Source organism: Misgurnus anguillicaudatus, chromosome 5 (assembly GCF_027580225.2).
Source record: "Misgurnus anguillicaudatus chromosome 5, ASM2758022v2, whole genome shotgun sequence".
Lineage (NCBI taxonomy): Eukaryota > Metazoa > Chordata > Actinopteri > Cypriniformes > Cobitidae > Misgurnus > Misgurnus anguillicaudatus.
Window position 1 is genome coordinate 35,464,516 of NC_073341.2, and position 16,199 is coordinate 35,480,714.

The window sequence follows — 16,199 nt, forward strand, 5'->3', positions numbered from 1 at the left end:
GTCTCAAGTCCGCTATTTTGGGTTTGATAAAGGAATATTCTGGCGTTTTCTACTTCACTGCTGTTTATACATATTGTCAATATCTATTTATGTGTCTTTGATGTTTATTTGTTTGTTTATGTATTTGTATGCAGTTAATTTAAAAAATAATAAAAATGCATTTAGTTTTTTTATTGACTCATTACTGATCTGAATAACAAATTTCACGTATCATATCTACAAATATTCCACAAAGCAAAAAAAGCATTTTTACACAATTGACTGGTTGCACAGAAATTGACTTGTTCAAAGGTTTCCTTGTTGATCAAAGACTGTTTGTATGTTTTATGATGCCCAGCTAACACGGTTTATCCTGAACTGTTAAATAAACTGACTGTCTGCTTTTTCTAAGGGGCATTTTTACACATTTAGGTTCTTCTGTACAGTGGCTGTATAATGTTGAGATTTAGTTTCACACAGAACAACTTAGTGGCTGCAAACATTGTACAAGAAGGTATTAATGTATTCTGTTCCTTGGACTAAAGATCTTTAGGGTAAATTTGCTGCGGTCCCTTTAAGGCGTTGCTATGGCGATGCTGCGCGCTTGTTGTTAGCGCGTCATCAGTCTGCGTGTAACTGGAGAAAGAGCAAATACAGCACAGTTTCTGCACATTTATCAAATAACTAAGGATTTTATTAAAGGTAAGTCTTTAATGAATAACTTAATTTCATTATATATATATAGTCGATGTTTTAAACAGATTATAGTTGGCGATGCATAATTCAGATTCGCGGATTATCTGAATCGTCAGGTGTTTATTGACATTAGGAGATCATGCAGGAGAAATACACAATCAGTAGGCTAAATAAATATATACAATTAAGTGCAAATTTATGTTCATTATATAAGTTAGTCCATCTTACTAGAATCTGATATGAAAATATTTCATATGTGTTATGCACCTGTTGTAAGCATCATTCATTAGACTCATAATAGCAACATTTCCGTCTATATAATATGTATATAATAAAAGAATAATTATAAATAAGCCATAATAATTTTCTTTTTATACAGATTTATACGAGATCAAATGGCTTATGTTTAAATGCTACATGTATTATTTTATTATGAATAAACAAAAAGCATTTTTTTAATGTAATGTGCTTGTATTGTTTGTTTGTTTGTTTGCTCTATATGCTCTGTAAAATTAGTATTTTCATAGATTACATTTCTTTTTTTTAATCGTCTGAAGCAAGAATATGTGTGAAGGGCCTTCAATGATCTCTGGTCCCATACCTCCGGACCCTACATTGTTTCCTGAATACTACAAACGCCCATCCTCAGGTAAGATTAGACCAGCAATGTTACTTTTGTGTATTTTATTTCTCTCTTTTATGTTGCTCATTTGATCTGTCTGTTGTTGAAGCTCGTGGTCGACTGGAGGGAAACTGTAAGTCTCCAGCTTTTCTTAAAGGTCCTTTAGCGCCAGATCCTGTGCTGTATCCAGGGTGCTACAGCGCTCGGGTCACTCCTCGACCCCGCATTGGTGCTAACGCTGCTGACATTCTGGAGAGAGGCCAGAGAGGAGTGATTGGCAGCTTACTGAAACTGGAGGGAGTGTCACTGATCCCCAATCCAAGCAAACCCAGTAAGATCAGAGTCCATTTTGCTGTTAAAAATATAATGACCACATGCAACGAGGTCATGTTTAAATGAAAATTCTGTCATAATTAAACATAAAACATTCTGCCATTCTTGTCTTTGAAATTGTCATTGAAAAAAGTGGCCCTATTGTTAGTTATTTCCATCTATCATGTTATTCTTTCATAACCTAAAAAGCCTAATTTTTCCATGCTTAATTGCTATAAGTGGGTCCCCAGTGCTTCTGTCAACCTAGAAAACATGATTAAAAACAACCCAGAAACTTAGTTTTGGTAAATCATTCTGTGCAAGCTTGTGGAAAAAATAGGTCATTCAGGTTTCGTCGGTTTTGTGACATATTACATATTATACCGCCCCCTTAATCTGCACTATTCAACCACGTCACTCCCATTTAGTGCAGAGAAAAAGAGAGAGAGAAAAAATAATTGACAGCACAAATGAGTTTCAATTTAAAAAAACACAATCATTGCAATCAGTGTTTGCATTTCATCAGCTCATTTACATTTTAAAGGACACACCCAAAAACGGCACATTTTTGCTTGCACCTACAGAGTGGCAATTTTAACATGCTATAATAAATTATCCATGGGGTACTTTGAGCTAAAACTACACATAGGCACTCTGGGAAAACCAAAGACTTTATTTTACATCTTAAAAAAATCTCATCACATGACCTCTTTAACAGAACCTGTCGCACGTGACTTTGGGAAAGAAAATGTCCGTAAGCTACGTGAAATCCAGAGAAGGTTTCGAGAGTTGGAGGCACAGAGAGAACATGCCAAACCTGTGCCTGTTAAAGCTCTGTGGACATCGCCAAAATACCAGGACGTGTCCTCCAGGGTTATGGCCCAATTACAAGTGAGTGAGTTACAAGGGACTGAATTTTTCACATTTCCCCCAGATGGCTTCAGTGCAGAAGCAGTTTATTACTTTCAAATGATATTCAGACAAATAAAATGTTTTTTTTTCATTCAGCAAACGTTTAAGCACAAGCAACATCATAATGTCCCTCTGTATTGTGTAGGAGATGAGCCCACCCAAGAAACCGGAATGTCAGAATTTCCTGAAAGCTCATTCTGGAGTTCGACCGCCGCTCAGACGCTCAGAGTCTGGACCGGCACCGGACCATGTTGGAGATTCCAGTTCTGAAGTGCGTCAAATATTTCTCTGTTCAGGCTGAGGAACACAAAACAGTTTCTTTCTGTTCCAATGGAATTTCCTTTTCACTGTTGTGTTTGTGTAGATGGAGGTCAGAGGTCACACGGTAGACTTTGTGAGTCACAATGCGCGTGCTGCAGGGAAGACGACCTTACGGCGATCTCAATCCTTACAGGACCTCAGAGGAAAACCACCACCCAGTGCTGAGAAAGGAAAAGTTCCACAGTAGTAAGTGCTTCTGTTTGTGATTCCCTTTAGGTTCCCATTAGATTCTTATTGCCATAATAATAAAAATCATACATGCATAAATTAAACTAAAATGCATACAAACATTTTTAATCCGTAAAGTATGACTGATTAGCCCTAACTAATTGTTAGTGGGTCAGACCAGTTCTTAACTTACCAGCAATGTTTATGCAACCGGCTACTTGATTTAACATCTGCAATCTCTTATTTAAATCACCAATGTGCAGTAATTTTTTCCATCTCAAGCTGTTTCAGTTCTTTGTCATGCACTTTACTTGTTGTTAGTCTGGAGCAGAGGAAGATGCAGTGGAGAAAAGAGGAGGAGGAGAAGAGGAAAAACATGCGGGATCCTTCCATTCCTGCTGGACACACACAGATGTCTGAACGAGAGAGACAAGAAACCCTTAAGTCTCTTAAAGATAGTAAGTGTCCAAAAACACTGTTTTTTCTAATTTTTATGGAGCGAAAGAGTCACTCTCTCTCTCTATCTTTAGCTCACAGGTCTCTGGTCAGTGAACTGGTTTCTCTCCCAGTAAAAGCAGACACACTCAGCATTCGTTCTCGACGTGCAGAACTTGATCAGCGTCTCTCAGAAGTGGAGGAAGCCATCAAAATTTTTTCCCGTGACAAAGTTTATGTAAAAATTGACTCGTAAACACAGCACTGTGTGATTGATCCTGGTACATTACTCAATGAGATTTAGTTCACTGCATTTATTTTCACTGCATTTAAATATCTTATCAGGGGGTTGGCCTTTCAACATATTGTCAATGTAAATTAAATTTTTTTATTAAATGCACATTCAGACCTGACTGAGGTCTCTTTGGCTAATGAACGACTTTTACAATTTTAATTTTCCACATGAATCATAATTGCAGTATTTCTGTTATCACATACAGTCATTTTGTTGAAATTTTCAGCTGCAGCATTTGTACTAACCAACTATTTATAATGTATTTGTTAATTGTGGTATTAGTAGAATGTTAGTTTTGGTGTGTTGTAATGATTTTTAGTATTACAGTACTGAGATGACAGTGGTGCTTATTTTGAAGATGACAATAAACATGTTGTTTATTATAAGATGTTTCGAAGTAAAAGTACCACACAGAAAAATACATATACACCAACTATCTACATCAATCCGAAGGCTGCGGAGGTCGCATATGCAGTCTGCTTACGTCATCAAGTCTGGTTTATTTAATTTAACTGAGCATTACATTCCCATGAGCATATTATAGCAATTTACGATTAACTAATATTAATATTGAACTTTATAACTGTTAATATTCTGAAATAAGACAGTCTTGATGACGTATGCAGCCTAGAAATACGACCTCAACCCTTCGGATTGAGAAACGGCCAAAATTTGTAATTTTCAATATTTCTTATGTTTAACGCATTTTAAATTTGTGCTCTTGTTATCTTACAATAATGATATTAAAAATGTCGTTTTTTTACACGTTGTATCTTTACCAAAGACCTTTAAAAGACTCGACGACTCACGTAATACAATCTCTGATTGGTCAGTGTGTGTGCAGTGGGAGGGGCGTCCATAATCCCCGCCCCGTGTTCTTGCGTGGCTCTAATGCTAATGCGAAGGCTTTGTCCTGTTGTGTGGAGCGTCAACTCAGCGTATTTTCAAGTAAAAATACAACATTTACCATTTCATATATTAAATCCACGATCATTATCAAGCATGAGTAAACGGAAAGCGCCACAGGAGACTCTGAATGAAGGAATTACAGACTTCCTTATAGGTGAGTTCTGTGACAGCTCAGGTTAGCATGTGGCTAAGCTATCTGGACCTTTAAATAACAAATGAATGAAGATAAATTGATCAGAAATATTGTCTGTTCCTACGAGAAACGCACATTTAATGGAGTATTAGACCTTTCAAACATGTTATATAATAAAATTATTATTATTATTTTATAAGTACAATTTAAATCCACATGGTTTCAATTCAGTAATCTGAGAACAAAACAAAAGCAGGCTGTTTTACAGTAACATCCTGTTTGAATATAACACCATGCTTATATTCACAAATACATATATATGAGTCGATTTTATAGAATTTATAATCATCTTTGCTTGCAGTTTACTTGATTTGTGTCTTAATTGTATTTTATTGTGAGATTGTGTTGCTGGTCCATTGAGGTAGCAGTGCTTTAGCTAAAACACAGTTTTAATGGTTTTCCTTTCAGAGTTGGCAAATTATGAAAGAAATGTCAACAGAGCCATTCATAAATACAATGCTTACAGGTAAGGCGCTGATCTAATATTCATAACTTTATAAATAGAAATAACAAAATGTATTAGAAATAAGTGACTAGAAATTATTATATGTGTGTTATATATTTATTTCATATCTTTTGTTTAGAAAAGCAGCATCTGTTATCGCCAAATATCCACAGAAGATCAAAAATGGAACAGAAGCAAAGAAACTGGTACACAAGCTTTATATTTACTAGTATTGAGCATCCTGATGTTTTTTTATTTGGCTGATCTGAGCACAGCATTTTATTGTTAAATGTTTTATTACCATCAGGATGGAGTTGGTGCAAAGATTGCTGAGAAAATCGACGAGTTTTTGACGACGGGGAAACTGCGCAAGCTTGAAAAGGTATTCGAGTGCATTGGTATTTGTTATAGCATATTTAGTTTTATTAATGATTATCTTTTCAACTTGTTTACCAAAATGATATGCTGTCTTATAGAGACCTTATATCTGTGTATCATAAAAGCAGTTTAGATTTTAACAGGGATGTGTTTTAAATAGCATGCTGTATGTCTTGAAAAGATACGCAATGATGACACAAGCTCGTCCATCAACTTCTTAACCAGAGTGACTGGAATCGGGTACGACGCTCTTCATTTCAAGTCAACATTTGAGGAGCTTCGATGCAAAAGCTGCTTAACGCCACCTCAGTCAAAAATGAGATATTGATGATATTAACCGAATGCTCTCAGCACGTACTAGACATTCAATAAATACGTATGCTTCAAAACGGCTTAGAAATACTGCTCTATTGGCGGAATCCATTAAGAGTCAAGATAAAAATTGCTCATTTACAAGAAAACAAGTCAGACACACTTAGAGGATTTTGCATCTGAGCTCTTCAATTAAAGTAACAATAAAATTACATCATGTGTATAAAACATTGACACTCTCTCTCTTCGATTATAGTCCTGCTGCAGCTCGAAAGTTTTATGATGAAGGCGTCAGAACATTGGAAGGTTTGTATCCGATATTCTTTATTAATGTTTCTGCTGTAATATATTTACGTCACCATACAGAAGTTTAAATTCTCATCTGTGTGTTTATAGATTTAAAGAAGATTGAACACAAACTAAACCACCATCAGCAGATTGGATTAAAGTAAGCCTGACTAACTCGCAGTGGATTTGTATCATAGTGTTTGTTTTATAATTATTACTGTTTTCAAAAAATGTTTTGTATTTTTTAATGTGTGCCTTACTCTGTGTATTTAAGGTATTTTGAAGAATTTGAGAAGAGAATACCTCGTGCCGAAATGCAAAAGATGGAGGTACAATTTTTTTTCAGTGATCTTAAATGTGTCAGATTTGTTAGTTTTATGGCTGTAATGATTTGTGTTTTCAGTCTCTGATAATAAAGGAGCTGGAGTTGTTGAATCCAGAATACATCGGCACCATATGTGGAAGCTACAGAAGAGGTAAATGCTTATTTACAGTTGCTTATTAAACCTCAATGATGGTTGATATTCATATCACGTTATTTTGGATTTATCCTACACACCGTGTTTCTCAGCTCTGATCTCGCAAGATGTTTATCACACATGAATTGCTCTTTCAACTGAATTTCTCACTAGAAAAATGCAAATATTTCTTTGAATTCGTTCTGTTGCTTTTAATGAAAACCAAATAAACCGTGTGTGTTTTGTTTTTGTTAAAGATGAAGGATATTTGTTAAGTGAATCAGGTCGAGGTCAGTTAATACCTTTTAAGTTAATTGACTCGAATGTGTTTATAATAATCTTTAGGAGCAGAGTCGAGTGGTGATATTGATATACTGCTGACTCACCCAAACTTTACCTCTCAATCTGAGAAACAGGTAAACTTTGTTTACTTAGACAAGTCAAAAGTTTTGGGGATCGCAAGTTTTAAGTTTTCACAATATGATGTCTGTCTCTTCCTGTAGCCAAAACTTCTTCACGATGTTGTGGATCATCTAGAGTCCATCAACTTCATCACTGACACCCTGTCTAAAGGAGACACCAAGTTTATGGTCAGTTCTCTCTTTTTTTCTCTTAAATTGTATCTCACTTGAAAAAATTGTCAATCACAAACAAACAAACGAACAAGGAATGTTATTTCCTCAGGGTGTGTGTCAGCTACAGAAAGAAGAGGAGGATGAAGAGGATCATATTCATCGTCGTATTGATATCAGGTTTACATAGATTTTATATCCCTATGTTATTTGGTTTATTTTGCCATTTATGGCACCATTGTACTTTTTTAAAGTTATCTTGGAGCTCTTGGTAAATATAATGGTATTTGTATATATGGTGATTTTATTAAAAATAAATTAAACTGAAAACTATACCTCCTAAAACGATCACTGTGCCATTGCAGTACGTTTCGGTAAGGATTTGTCATTATTGCATGCATAGGTGCCAACACATCACATAGTAATTTGAACACTTTATCCTTTCCATTTAAAAGTCTCATTAGGCTTTTTTTCCAAAATGTTCCTCATTTCTATACCTCTCTGGTCTTGTAGGCTCATTCCCAAAGATCAGTATTACTGTGGTGTGCTGTACTTCACTGGCAGTGACATTTTCAACAAGCACATGAGGACGCATGCTTTGGAAAAGGGCTTTACTCTTAATGAGTACACGATTCGTCCACTCGGTGTGACTGGTGAGAAACATTGATCGTTGTTACACACTTCATCTGCTTTCTGTGGATTCAGTTTCCTTGTTTTGATTTCCACAAAGCCCAGCGCTGTGTGATTTATTATCTGAATACTTACACTCACTTAAAGGATTGTTAGGAACACCTGTTCAGTTTCTCATTAATGCAATGGTGTGGGGGATGTTTTCTTGGCACACTTTAGGCCCCTTAGTGCCAATTGGGCATCATTTAAATGCCACGGCCTACCTGAGCATTGTTTTTGACCATGTCCATCCCTTTATGACCACCATGTGCCCACCCTTTGATGGCTACTTCCAGCAGGATAATGCACCATGTCACAAAGCTCGAATCATTTCAAATTGGTTTCTTGAACATGACAGTGAGTTCACTGTACTAAAATGGCCCCCACAGTCACCAGATCTCAACCCAATAGAGCATCTTTGGGATGTGGTGGAACGGGAACTTCGTGCCCTGGATGTGCATCTCACAAATCTCCATAACTGCAAGATGCTATCCTCTCAATATGGGCCAACATTTCTAAAGAATGCTTTCAGCACCTTGTTGAATCAATGCCACGTAGAATTAAGGCAGTTCTGAAGGCGAAAGGGGGTCAAACACAGTATTAGTATGGTGTTCCTAATAATACTTTAGGTGAGTGTATTACAGTATTTGTTATGAGCTTATACATACATTTCCCATATGCATGTGTTAAAAATGGCTATATAAAGCTTAAGGAGTCTGTGTATCTTGATATTTGGTTTTCTCTAATGTTACAGGTGTGGCTGGAGAGCCTCTGCTGGTGGACAGTGAGAAGGACATCTTCGACTATATCCAGTTTAAGTACAGGGAGCCAAAGGAACGCAGCGAGTGAAACACAAACGCTAAGAGAAGTGTAAAGAAAGCTGTTCTACCTCTTACAGAGATGTAACACATCAGTCATACGCAAAAATTTCAACTTAAACTCTGTTTAAGTGCAAGTGTTTTAATTAGAGGACACATTTCAGGAGGTGATATGCATTTAAGTTTGAGGTTTTAGAGGTCATAAAGGCAACTGCATAGCAGTAGTTGAGTGTTTTTTCTTTTAAATCATGTGTTATATTTTAATTTGAAGTCTGAAATGCGGAGAGCTAATAGAGAGATTAGAAAGCACAGTCAAAATAATGTGTCAGATTCTGTAATTCTCTCAAAGATAATACCGCAAACATTTGCATGTTATATCTCTGTGGTGCTGTTTGTCAAGTTACATTATTTATGTAGGCATTATATTGTTTGAAATATTAAAATGTAGTAAAATGCGGTTGGTGAGGCAACCTACAGTTTCTGAAGTGTGTTTAGTGTCATCTCAAAGTGAAATACAATAACAAAATAATATTTTGGAAACTGAAATGGGTACACACAGACACACACATTTTGAATTGATTAAAAATATATACACATCAATACCTACATTAATGAAATTCTTTCAAAGTGTCAAATTTTTTTTAGGTGAATTTTTTTAATTGGCCAAATGGGTGTTTGTTAGAATAAAGTTTGATATAATTATTGTATGAAATTTTTTAGTGTCTTGGTTACAAAAAATAATAAATTGACCTGAGTAGATAATTTTTTTTACAATAATAATTCTCTTTAAGGGATAAATTAGATTCGAATGCTTTAGCTTAACACCAGAATTTCCTCAAAAATGAACTTGAGAAAATAGTTGTCATATACATGGAAAACATTTGTGGGATCCCATCATTTGACTTGGCAAGAGCTTTCTTGATTTAGCAAGCTCTGATCTGATTGGCTTGCTTAAGTGTGAAGGCACATACAGTGGTTATTAAAGCAGTATGTTTATAAGATTAGATTGTAAAGAGCTTTGTGCTAAATAATGACGGATCGGTTTTTGTGCATCACAAGGCTGAGCATGTTTTATGATAAATATTATTTACATCAAATACAAATAACTTTGTTCCTCTGATGTCATCATTTATTGACATTGTAATGACAATAAAAGTCTGCTCTTGGACACACTTCATAAGATTTTGTAATTAATCTTGTGCATATCACAACTTCTTCACACTGCATATATATATATATGGCCATTTTGTTTTTTTTGTTAATGTGTCTGTATGTTTAAAAAAACATAATTTTAGTACTATAAATTCACACGTTACTTAACGTTACACTGAATGACTTTCCAAATGTATGAATGAAGAGACGTTACACTGACAGATAGCATACATCATCGTGAGTGTTTCAGAAATCTGTAATATTATATAATAAAGCTGTCTAAAGTAAGCATCTTTATTTATAATTTTTTGCCAATTGTTGTTTTTATACAATTTTATTTTAATCACATATTGTATTTCAATTGTTTCAATTTGTATACGTTTTAAGATGATGTTTTAATCGATGTGCTTGCAGGACCGCACTTTTTTCCTAAAATTAGTTTTTATATACAATTTTGCAACTTAGACATGTTTTCTAGTACTATTTATATGTCAGAAGAACTATCAGAGTAAAAAATGTATACCATTTGGTTTGTTGTACAAATAGTAATGATTATAGAATTATTAAAAAAGATTATCTACTGTATTTAGTGGATTAATAGAAACCTATCCAAATATTTAATTAAAGCTTTATAGTGTGCATACTTTCTAGGCTCACACAAACATTCTGCTTTACAATGAACCCCGAGTACACACTAAAAATAAATGTAGATGTAATATTTGAGTAATATGACACATCGAAACCTACACATTTAGCGTTAAAGATAGTTCACCCAAAAATGGAAACTCTGTCCTTATTTTCCCATCCTCATTTTGTTGTAAATTTGTAATATTTTATTTTTTCTGATAAACACAAAATAAAAAATTTGGATAAATGACTTCCATAGTAGGAAAAATAAATATGATGTAATTCAATGGGTACCTAACTGTGTGAATATAAACATTTATCAAAATATCTTCTTCATCATTTATCACAATACTTTAATTTGATTTCCTACTATGGAAATCAATGGTTACAGCAGCTGGGTGTTGCTTACTATCATTTATCAAAATATCTTCTTTTGTGTTCATCAGAAAAAAATAATTCATACAGTTTTACCACAACATGATGATGAGAAAATTGTGACAGAATTTTCATTTTGGATGAACTTTCCCTTTAACACAGTGTTTTTCTGCCATTCCCCACTTTGGAGTTAGGGAAGGTTCCGAGCCCCACCTGTCGCTCCAACAAAATAGTAATCAACTAGGCTTTAAGATTAAATGTTAAAATTGATTTAATCACATATTTTAAAACATAACAGCATTAAACCCTTTCAATAGAGAAAATAAACGTGCTAATGTATTATCACTTTGCATAAAATAAGTTTACAAGTTTACTTGTAATGTTCCTATTCCCCACAGTGGGGCCCGCCCCACACATTGAGAAACGCTGCTTTAACAACTCGATTTATGGCACATTGCAATGGCCTTCAAACTATTTTGTATCCCTCCATGCACTCTATTTCTGAACAAAATGTAAAGCTATAGCCTATTTTTGGTATTGAAGTATTACACATTATTCTATTAATAATACATTTAAATACCTCCATGTATTCCATCTTTATAATACAGTTTGGAATGGAATTAAATGTGATTAACTCTGTGTAACTTCATGTAATCCATTCTTAACTATAGTTAAAAACTGCCATGCTGCTTTGAAACAATGAACAAAAGCGCTAGTTAAATAAAATCGAATTAAATGACCGCATTTGCCAAAAATGAATTAAACTAACTAAAACTGATTTAACTATTTATCACTGATTGGATCATTTTCTCCGCCTCAGCAATGATGTATTGATGTAGTTATAAGATCGCATGTGGCTCCCTGTGATTTAAAATCGCGCTCAAAATGGCTGAACACAATATAAGTTCCCTTTACGGGGCACACGAGGAACACATCCACTGCCTTTGCCCGCCTTTCTTCTGGAAAATTCACAGTTTGTTGCTATGGAGACCAACGAAGCGTCTAAGGAGCAATGCATTATGGTCTGAAATAAAATGCAGGAATACATTGCAGTCACTAGCTCGCAAATCTGACCAATCAAAGGCCATAATTTGGCATTCACAACCAATGGGAGACAAGAGCGGGAGGAGTCACCGTCAGTTACACACCTACATTACTTTTAGTCAAGCACACAGCGGGAGCATCACGGGCGCGTCGCGTGCAAACGTACACTGTCTCTGTGTCTGAAAACTGCATAAAAATAAGGTAAAACATTTCTATTTTTGTAGTTTGTATCGTTTACGGGTATAAATACTGTATTTTCTTTTAAAAAAGCGATATTGGAGCGTGTTGATTGTTTGCACACCCATATTTCAGTAGCTGACGTAAATAATACATTTTGGAATATATAACTTACCAGATTAAAAAATAATGTAAAAGTCTCTTATTTATCATACATCGACGTTGCTCGTTTTATATGTCTCGACAGTTTTCTCATTTTTAGAAATTGATATGAACCCATTCATTTAATTTCACTACGAATAAACCCCCTAAAAAGCTAAATAAATATTTAGTTTTATGTCCTTAGATTATTAAGTGAGTTTTTACTCACTTAATAATCTTTTTTGATTTATTGTATTAGCAGCATTTCACTGTAAGTATTATAAGTTTGGTGAATTAGTCTTTGGTGCTGCTGAGTACAGCTCTTAGTTCAGGTGACCATGGCAACAGTAACCTGGTGAAATATGCCGCGTGATGTTATGCAATAAAGACGGAATAAAGGCTGTTGAGCATCTCATGTGCTGTTATTATATAACCCCATCCGCGTGGCTGGTGGTCTCTGACGCTCAATGTTTGACCAGTCTGACCAGTAAGGTGGATGGTACTGGATTGTGTATTTGGGGCAGGGCAAAAAACCAACATGGCTCCTTAATACGCACCTTTGATTGAAGATGATTATATTGGCTGCCCTCAAGAATAGATACTTCTAGCGAAACTCACGAAGGTGTGAGTCCAATTCATTTCATTCGTTCGTCATCATTTCTCTCTACCTTTGCAGAACAATCATGTCGGACAGGAAGGCTGTGATCAAAAATGCGGACATGTCTGAAGAGATGCAGCAGGATGCCGTGGAGTGTGCCACACAGGCGCTGGAGAAATACAACATCGAGAAAGACATCGCTGCCTACATCAAGAAGGTAAAACGCCTGTGGTCTTTTTCGGCTCGTTGGGCAGGACACTATACAGACGTCCAGCTTTTAAATGGGACGTCTTTGTTAGCTGGGGTTATTTTTAGCACTGAAGATGTGCTCATGAATACCTTGTTGTCAGCTTATTGGTGAAGTAAGCAGAAACGTAAAGTTGACATGCAATCAAAATGGTTCTCGTTTATTTTCATCAGTGCTTTCCATTCTAAATATAATTGGACGCTTTGAATTAACCAAAGGATAAGATAAAAGCTACATCGTGTTTCAGGGTGAAAATCACAAAATGAATGTGAAATGGTACGCCAGCAGTGTTTCATGGCCTTTTCTCTTGCAGGAATTTGATAAAAAGTACAACCCCACCTGGCATTGCATCGTGGGAAGGAACTTCGGCAGCTACGTGACTCACGAGACGAAGCATTTCATCTACTTCTACTTGGGGCAGGTGGCCATTCTGCTGTTTAAGTCTGGGTGAACGAGCGACGCCATTTCAACAGAGCATTAAAACTGACTGTATCTACCGGGCTGATCATTCCTGTACTGGGACCGGCCTTCTCTCGGCTGCTTCTTTTGTTCTGATTATTGTTTCGAAAATGGCCATATGAGAAGAGAATGATATAAGGAAACACTTGTATTTATTTTCGTTTTCTATACACCGTCGTTGGAGCGTTTTATGTTTTTTTTTTTAAATTAAAACAACATTGTTTGGCTGTTTGAGTGGATTTTGTTGTCTGAGGTGATGTAAGCAAAGTTTTTAAAATTGTGTGCATCCATGTTGGACAACATCCACAACAGGAAAAACGCTCAGGGTCCACTACAGTTAGTAGTCCTATCGGCATGATTAAACCTAATACGGTCTCATTAATAAAATATATATTTTTGTCTTATCAGTTATCTGTGAACGGTCAGTTGGGGTGCATTTATATTTTTGTTTAACTACAAGAAAGTTTGTGTCTGTTGTTCTGACACAAAAATGATAAAGTTCAACAAGTTTTGCATCTCTTTTGCAGGACTATATAACATGACTGTCCTCAGAACCTAAGAACCAATTTGACATTCATGAATGAATCTTTGCTAATGCAGCATTTTAAATACTCTGAATTTCATGTCCATTTTAATAGAATTACAGCAAATGTGATTCATTAATAAAGTTATTAAAATACTGCAATGCTCGTGACTCAGTTTTTCATGACTACTGATGTGAAACATGCAATATTAACAAAAGCTACTTGTAGAAATGACCTCAAAATGAAATAATGTAAAAAATTAATTATTTCAAACTAAACATCTCAAATACCAAATCTCCAGATTAGGGTTTGAAAATGTGCACATCAATTTTAAACCAACTCAAAAACAACCACTTAAAGGGAACATAATTACTTTTTCCAGGTTAAGTGCTATATTTGGGTCCCCATTGCTTCTACCAACCTAAAAAATGTGAAAAAGAAAAACCCAGTAAATTGGTTTTGGTAAACCAATCTCTGCAAGCATGTGAAAAAATAGGTCATTGAAATTTGGCTCCCCTTGTGATGTCAAAAGGGGATTTTATAATAATACTGCCCCTTAATCTGCACTATCCAACCGCAGCACTGTCATTTAGTGCAGAGAAAATAAAAGCAGCACAACTGAGTTTCAATTTCAACAAACCGCCATTATATGGTGATCAGTGTTTGGGTCATTCTACGGAAATGTCTTTTTTTCTGTCCCTAGCTTTTACAGAAATATTAAACTTGAAAAACACTTTAGGGTTACAATTTTTTATATTTTAAAATGACACATGTTATTTCAAAAATTACATCATCTTGAGCCATCAATTTAGCAATATTTGATTAATTAATTAAAATTTCAAGCACCACAGAAGTGCTCGTCCCCACAGTCATGTACAGAGCGGAAATGCTTTATTTTGAGCTAAATAAATATCATAAAATATATAATGAAAGTAGTGGTCCCCTGGAGTTGTGTCACTGGTGTTACCGTTTAACAAAAAAGCTCTTAATTTTAAATAAAAATCACACTGCTGACATCACTTGACTTTCTTCTTTCAATTTTCTGGAGATCTATGAAGAGAAGTCGATGGTAAGTCAATGTCTCTTTTCAGTTATCAGAAATCTTCTCATTTACATCATGATTTCATATGAAGCTTTTAGTTTAAGTCACTGGTATGACCTCCTTTATTTGTTTGGGAATTGCGAAAAACTAGAAAAATTAATTAAACTACTTAATTTAGTGAGTATACAATGATTGACAACATGTGGTTTGATACTTTGCAGCAGCAATTTTGTAAAATGACTTACAGCTCCCCCATGTGGTTGAAAAGCACAACAGTGCCTGGTATCAGACACTCTTCTGCAGGCAGGGGGAGGGGCGGGGCTGTGTGCTCTACCCTCCACCGTCACTTTCAGAGTGTCCTTGTAGCAGCTAGGAGGCTGCTCAGGTTGCAGCAACAGTACAATTTGTCCAGTTAAAAGTTATTCTATCACTGAAATAATTAGAGACATTATTAAAAGGTAAAAAAACTACATAGTGTTGCTTTAAATAAAATCTTTCACATGTGACATGATGATCATTTTAAATGCATTGAATTCTGCTACACTTAAGAATTAAGCTTTAAAGCTGAAAAAATATTTCAAAAACACCTTTAATATTGCTAAAGAAGTAAGGTAACACCAGTGACAAAAATATGGTTTATGGAGTCATTAAGTACAAGCACACGAAAATTAAAAAATCATTAAGCTGTCATTTATGTATACTCATAAAGTCAAAGAATCTTATAATGTGGTTTAAGTTTTAGTGTTAGAAAATGAAATAAATTTTAAGACATCTTGCCATTCCAAAAGTGGACGTTTCTGTAGAATGACCCGTTTGCATTTAAAAGGAAAGGCATCAAAAAGACACATTTTCCTATTTTAGGTGAAATTATCTATATGGTATTTTGATTTAAAACTTCACATATGTAGGGGAGAGTGGGGCACAACCTAACGCTTTTTGACTTTGGCTCTATAATTCAAAAATATTTAAATTAATCATTTTTTACACAATCAACATACACATCTCTGCTACAAATGAACACTTAAAAGTTT

The 16,199-nt window shown here is 35.2% G+C and overlaps 2 protein-coding genes across 4 annotated transcripts; both read left to right on the forward strand.

Moving 5' to 3' along the window:
• The first annotated feature begins 411 nt into the window (after positions 1 to 411).
• polb (polymerase (DNA directed), beta) lies at positions 412 to 9,252 on the forward strand. Of its 3 annotated transcripts, XM_055167844.2 has the most exons (14): positions 4,593 to 4,803; positions 5,251 to 5,308; positions 5,427 to 5,493; positions 5,595 to 5,669; positions 5,847 to 5,905; positions 6,234 to 6,283; positions 6,374 to 6,425; positions 6,540 to 6,594; positions 6,669 to 6,741; positions 7,069 to 7,139; positions 7,227 to 7,313; positions 7,408 to 7,475; positions 7,809 to 7,948; positions 8,719 to 9,252. In XM_055167844.2, exons 1-14 carry the CDS (start codon positions 4,632 to 4,634, stop codon positions 8,811 to 8,813), a joined length of 1,122 nt encoding a protein of 373 aa, XP_055023819.2. In that variant the 5' UTR covers positions 4,593 to 4,631; the 3' UTR covers positions 8,814 to 9,252. The 3 variants fall into 3 exon arrangements, 1 of the variants encoding a protein (XP_055023819.2); XR_008634194.2 differs by lacking the exons at positions 5,427 to 5,493; positions 5,595 to 5,669; positions 5,847 to 5,905; ... (7 more) ...; positions 7,809 to 7,948; positions 8,719 to 9,252 and adding exons at positions 412 to 681; positions 1,233 to 1,324; positions 1,407 to 1,628; ... (2 more) ...; positions 2,886 to 3,028; positions 3,332 to 3,468 and having other exon boundaries at positions 3,541 to 4,803; XR_008634195.2 differs by lacking the exons at positions 5,427 to 5,493; positions 5,595 to 5,669; positions 5,847 to 5,905; ... (7 more) ...; positions 7,809 to 7,948; positions 8,719 to 9,252 and adding exons at positions 1,210 to 1,324; positions 1,407 to 1,628; positions 2,328 to 2,500; ... (1 more) ...; positions 2,886 to 3,028; positions 3,332 to 3,468 and having other exon boundaries at positions 3,541 to 4,803.
• Positions 9,253 to 12,027: 2,775 nt separating this feature from the next.
• dynll1 (dynein, light chain, LC8-type 1) lies at positions 12,028 to 14,282 on the forward strand. The gene is made up of 3 exons (XM_055167846.2): positions 12,028 to 12,181; positions 12,975 to 13,113; positions 13,457 to 14,282. The coding sequence occupies exons 2-3, from the start codon at positions 12,982 to 12,984 to the stop codon at positions 13,592 to 13,594; spliced, it is 270 nt and encodes an 89-aa protein (XP_055023821.1). The 5' UTR covers positions 12,028 to 12,181; positions 12,975 to 12,981; the 3' UTR covers positions 13,595 to 14,282.
• The last annotated feature ends 1,917 nt before the right edge of the window (positions 14,283 to 16,199 follow it).

Excerpts from the sequence above, each read along its gene's own strand:
- dynll1 (XM_055167846.2), top strand. The coding sequence starts at position 12,982 with ATGTCGGACAGGAAGGCTGTGATCAAAAATGCGGACATGTCTGAAGAG. Across the intron at positions 13,114-13,456 it reads TCGCTGCCTACATCAAGAAG|GAATTTGATAAAAAGTACAA; the intron begins GTAAAACGCCTG and ends TTTCTCTTGCAG.
- polb (XM_055167844.2), top strand. The coding sequence starts at position 4,632 with ATGCTAATGCGAAGGCTTTGTCCTGTTGTGTGGAGCGTCAACTCAGCG. Across the intron at positions 5,494-5,594 it reads GAACAGAAGCAAAGAAACTG|GATGGAGTTGGTGCAAAGAT; the intron begins GTACACAAGCTT and ends TATTACCATCAG. Across the intron at positions 6,742-7,068 it reads ATGTGGAAGCTACAGAAGAG|GAGCAGAGTCGAGTGGTGAT; the intron begins GTAAATGCTTAT and ends AATAATCTTTAG.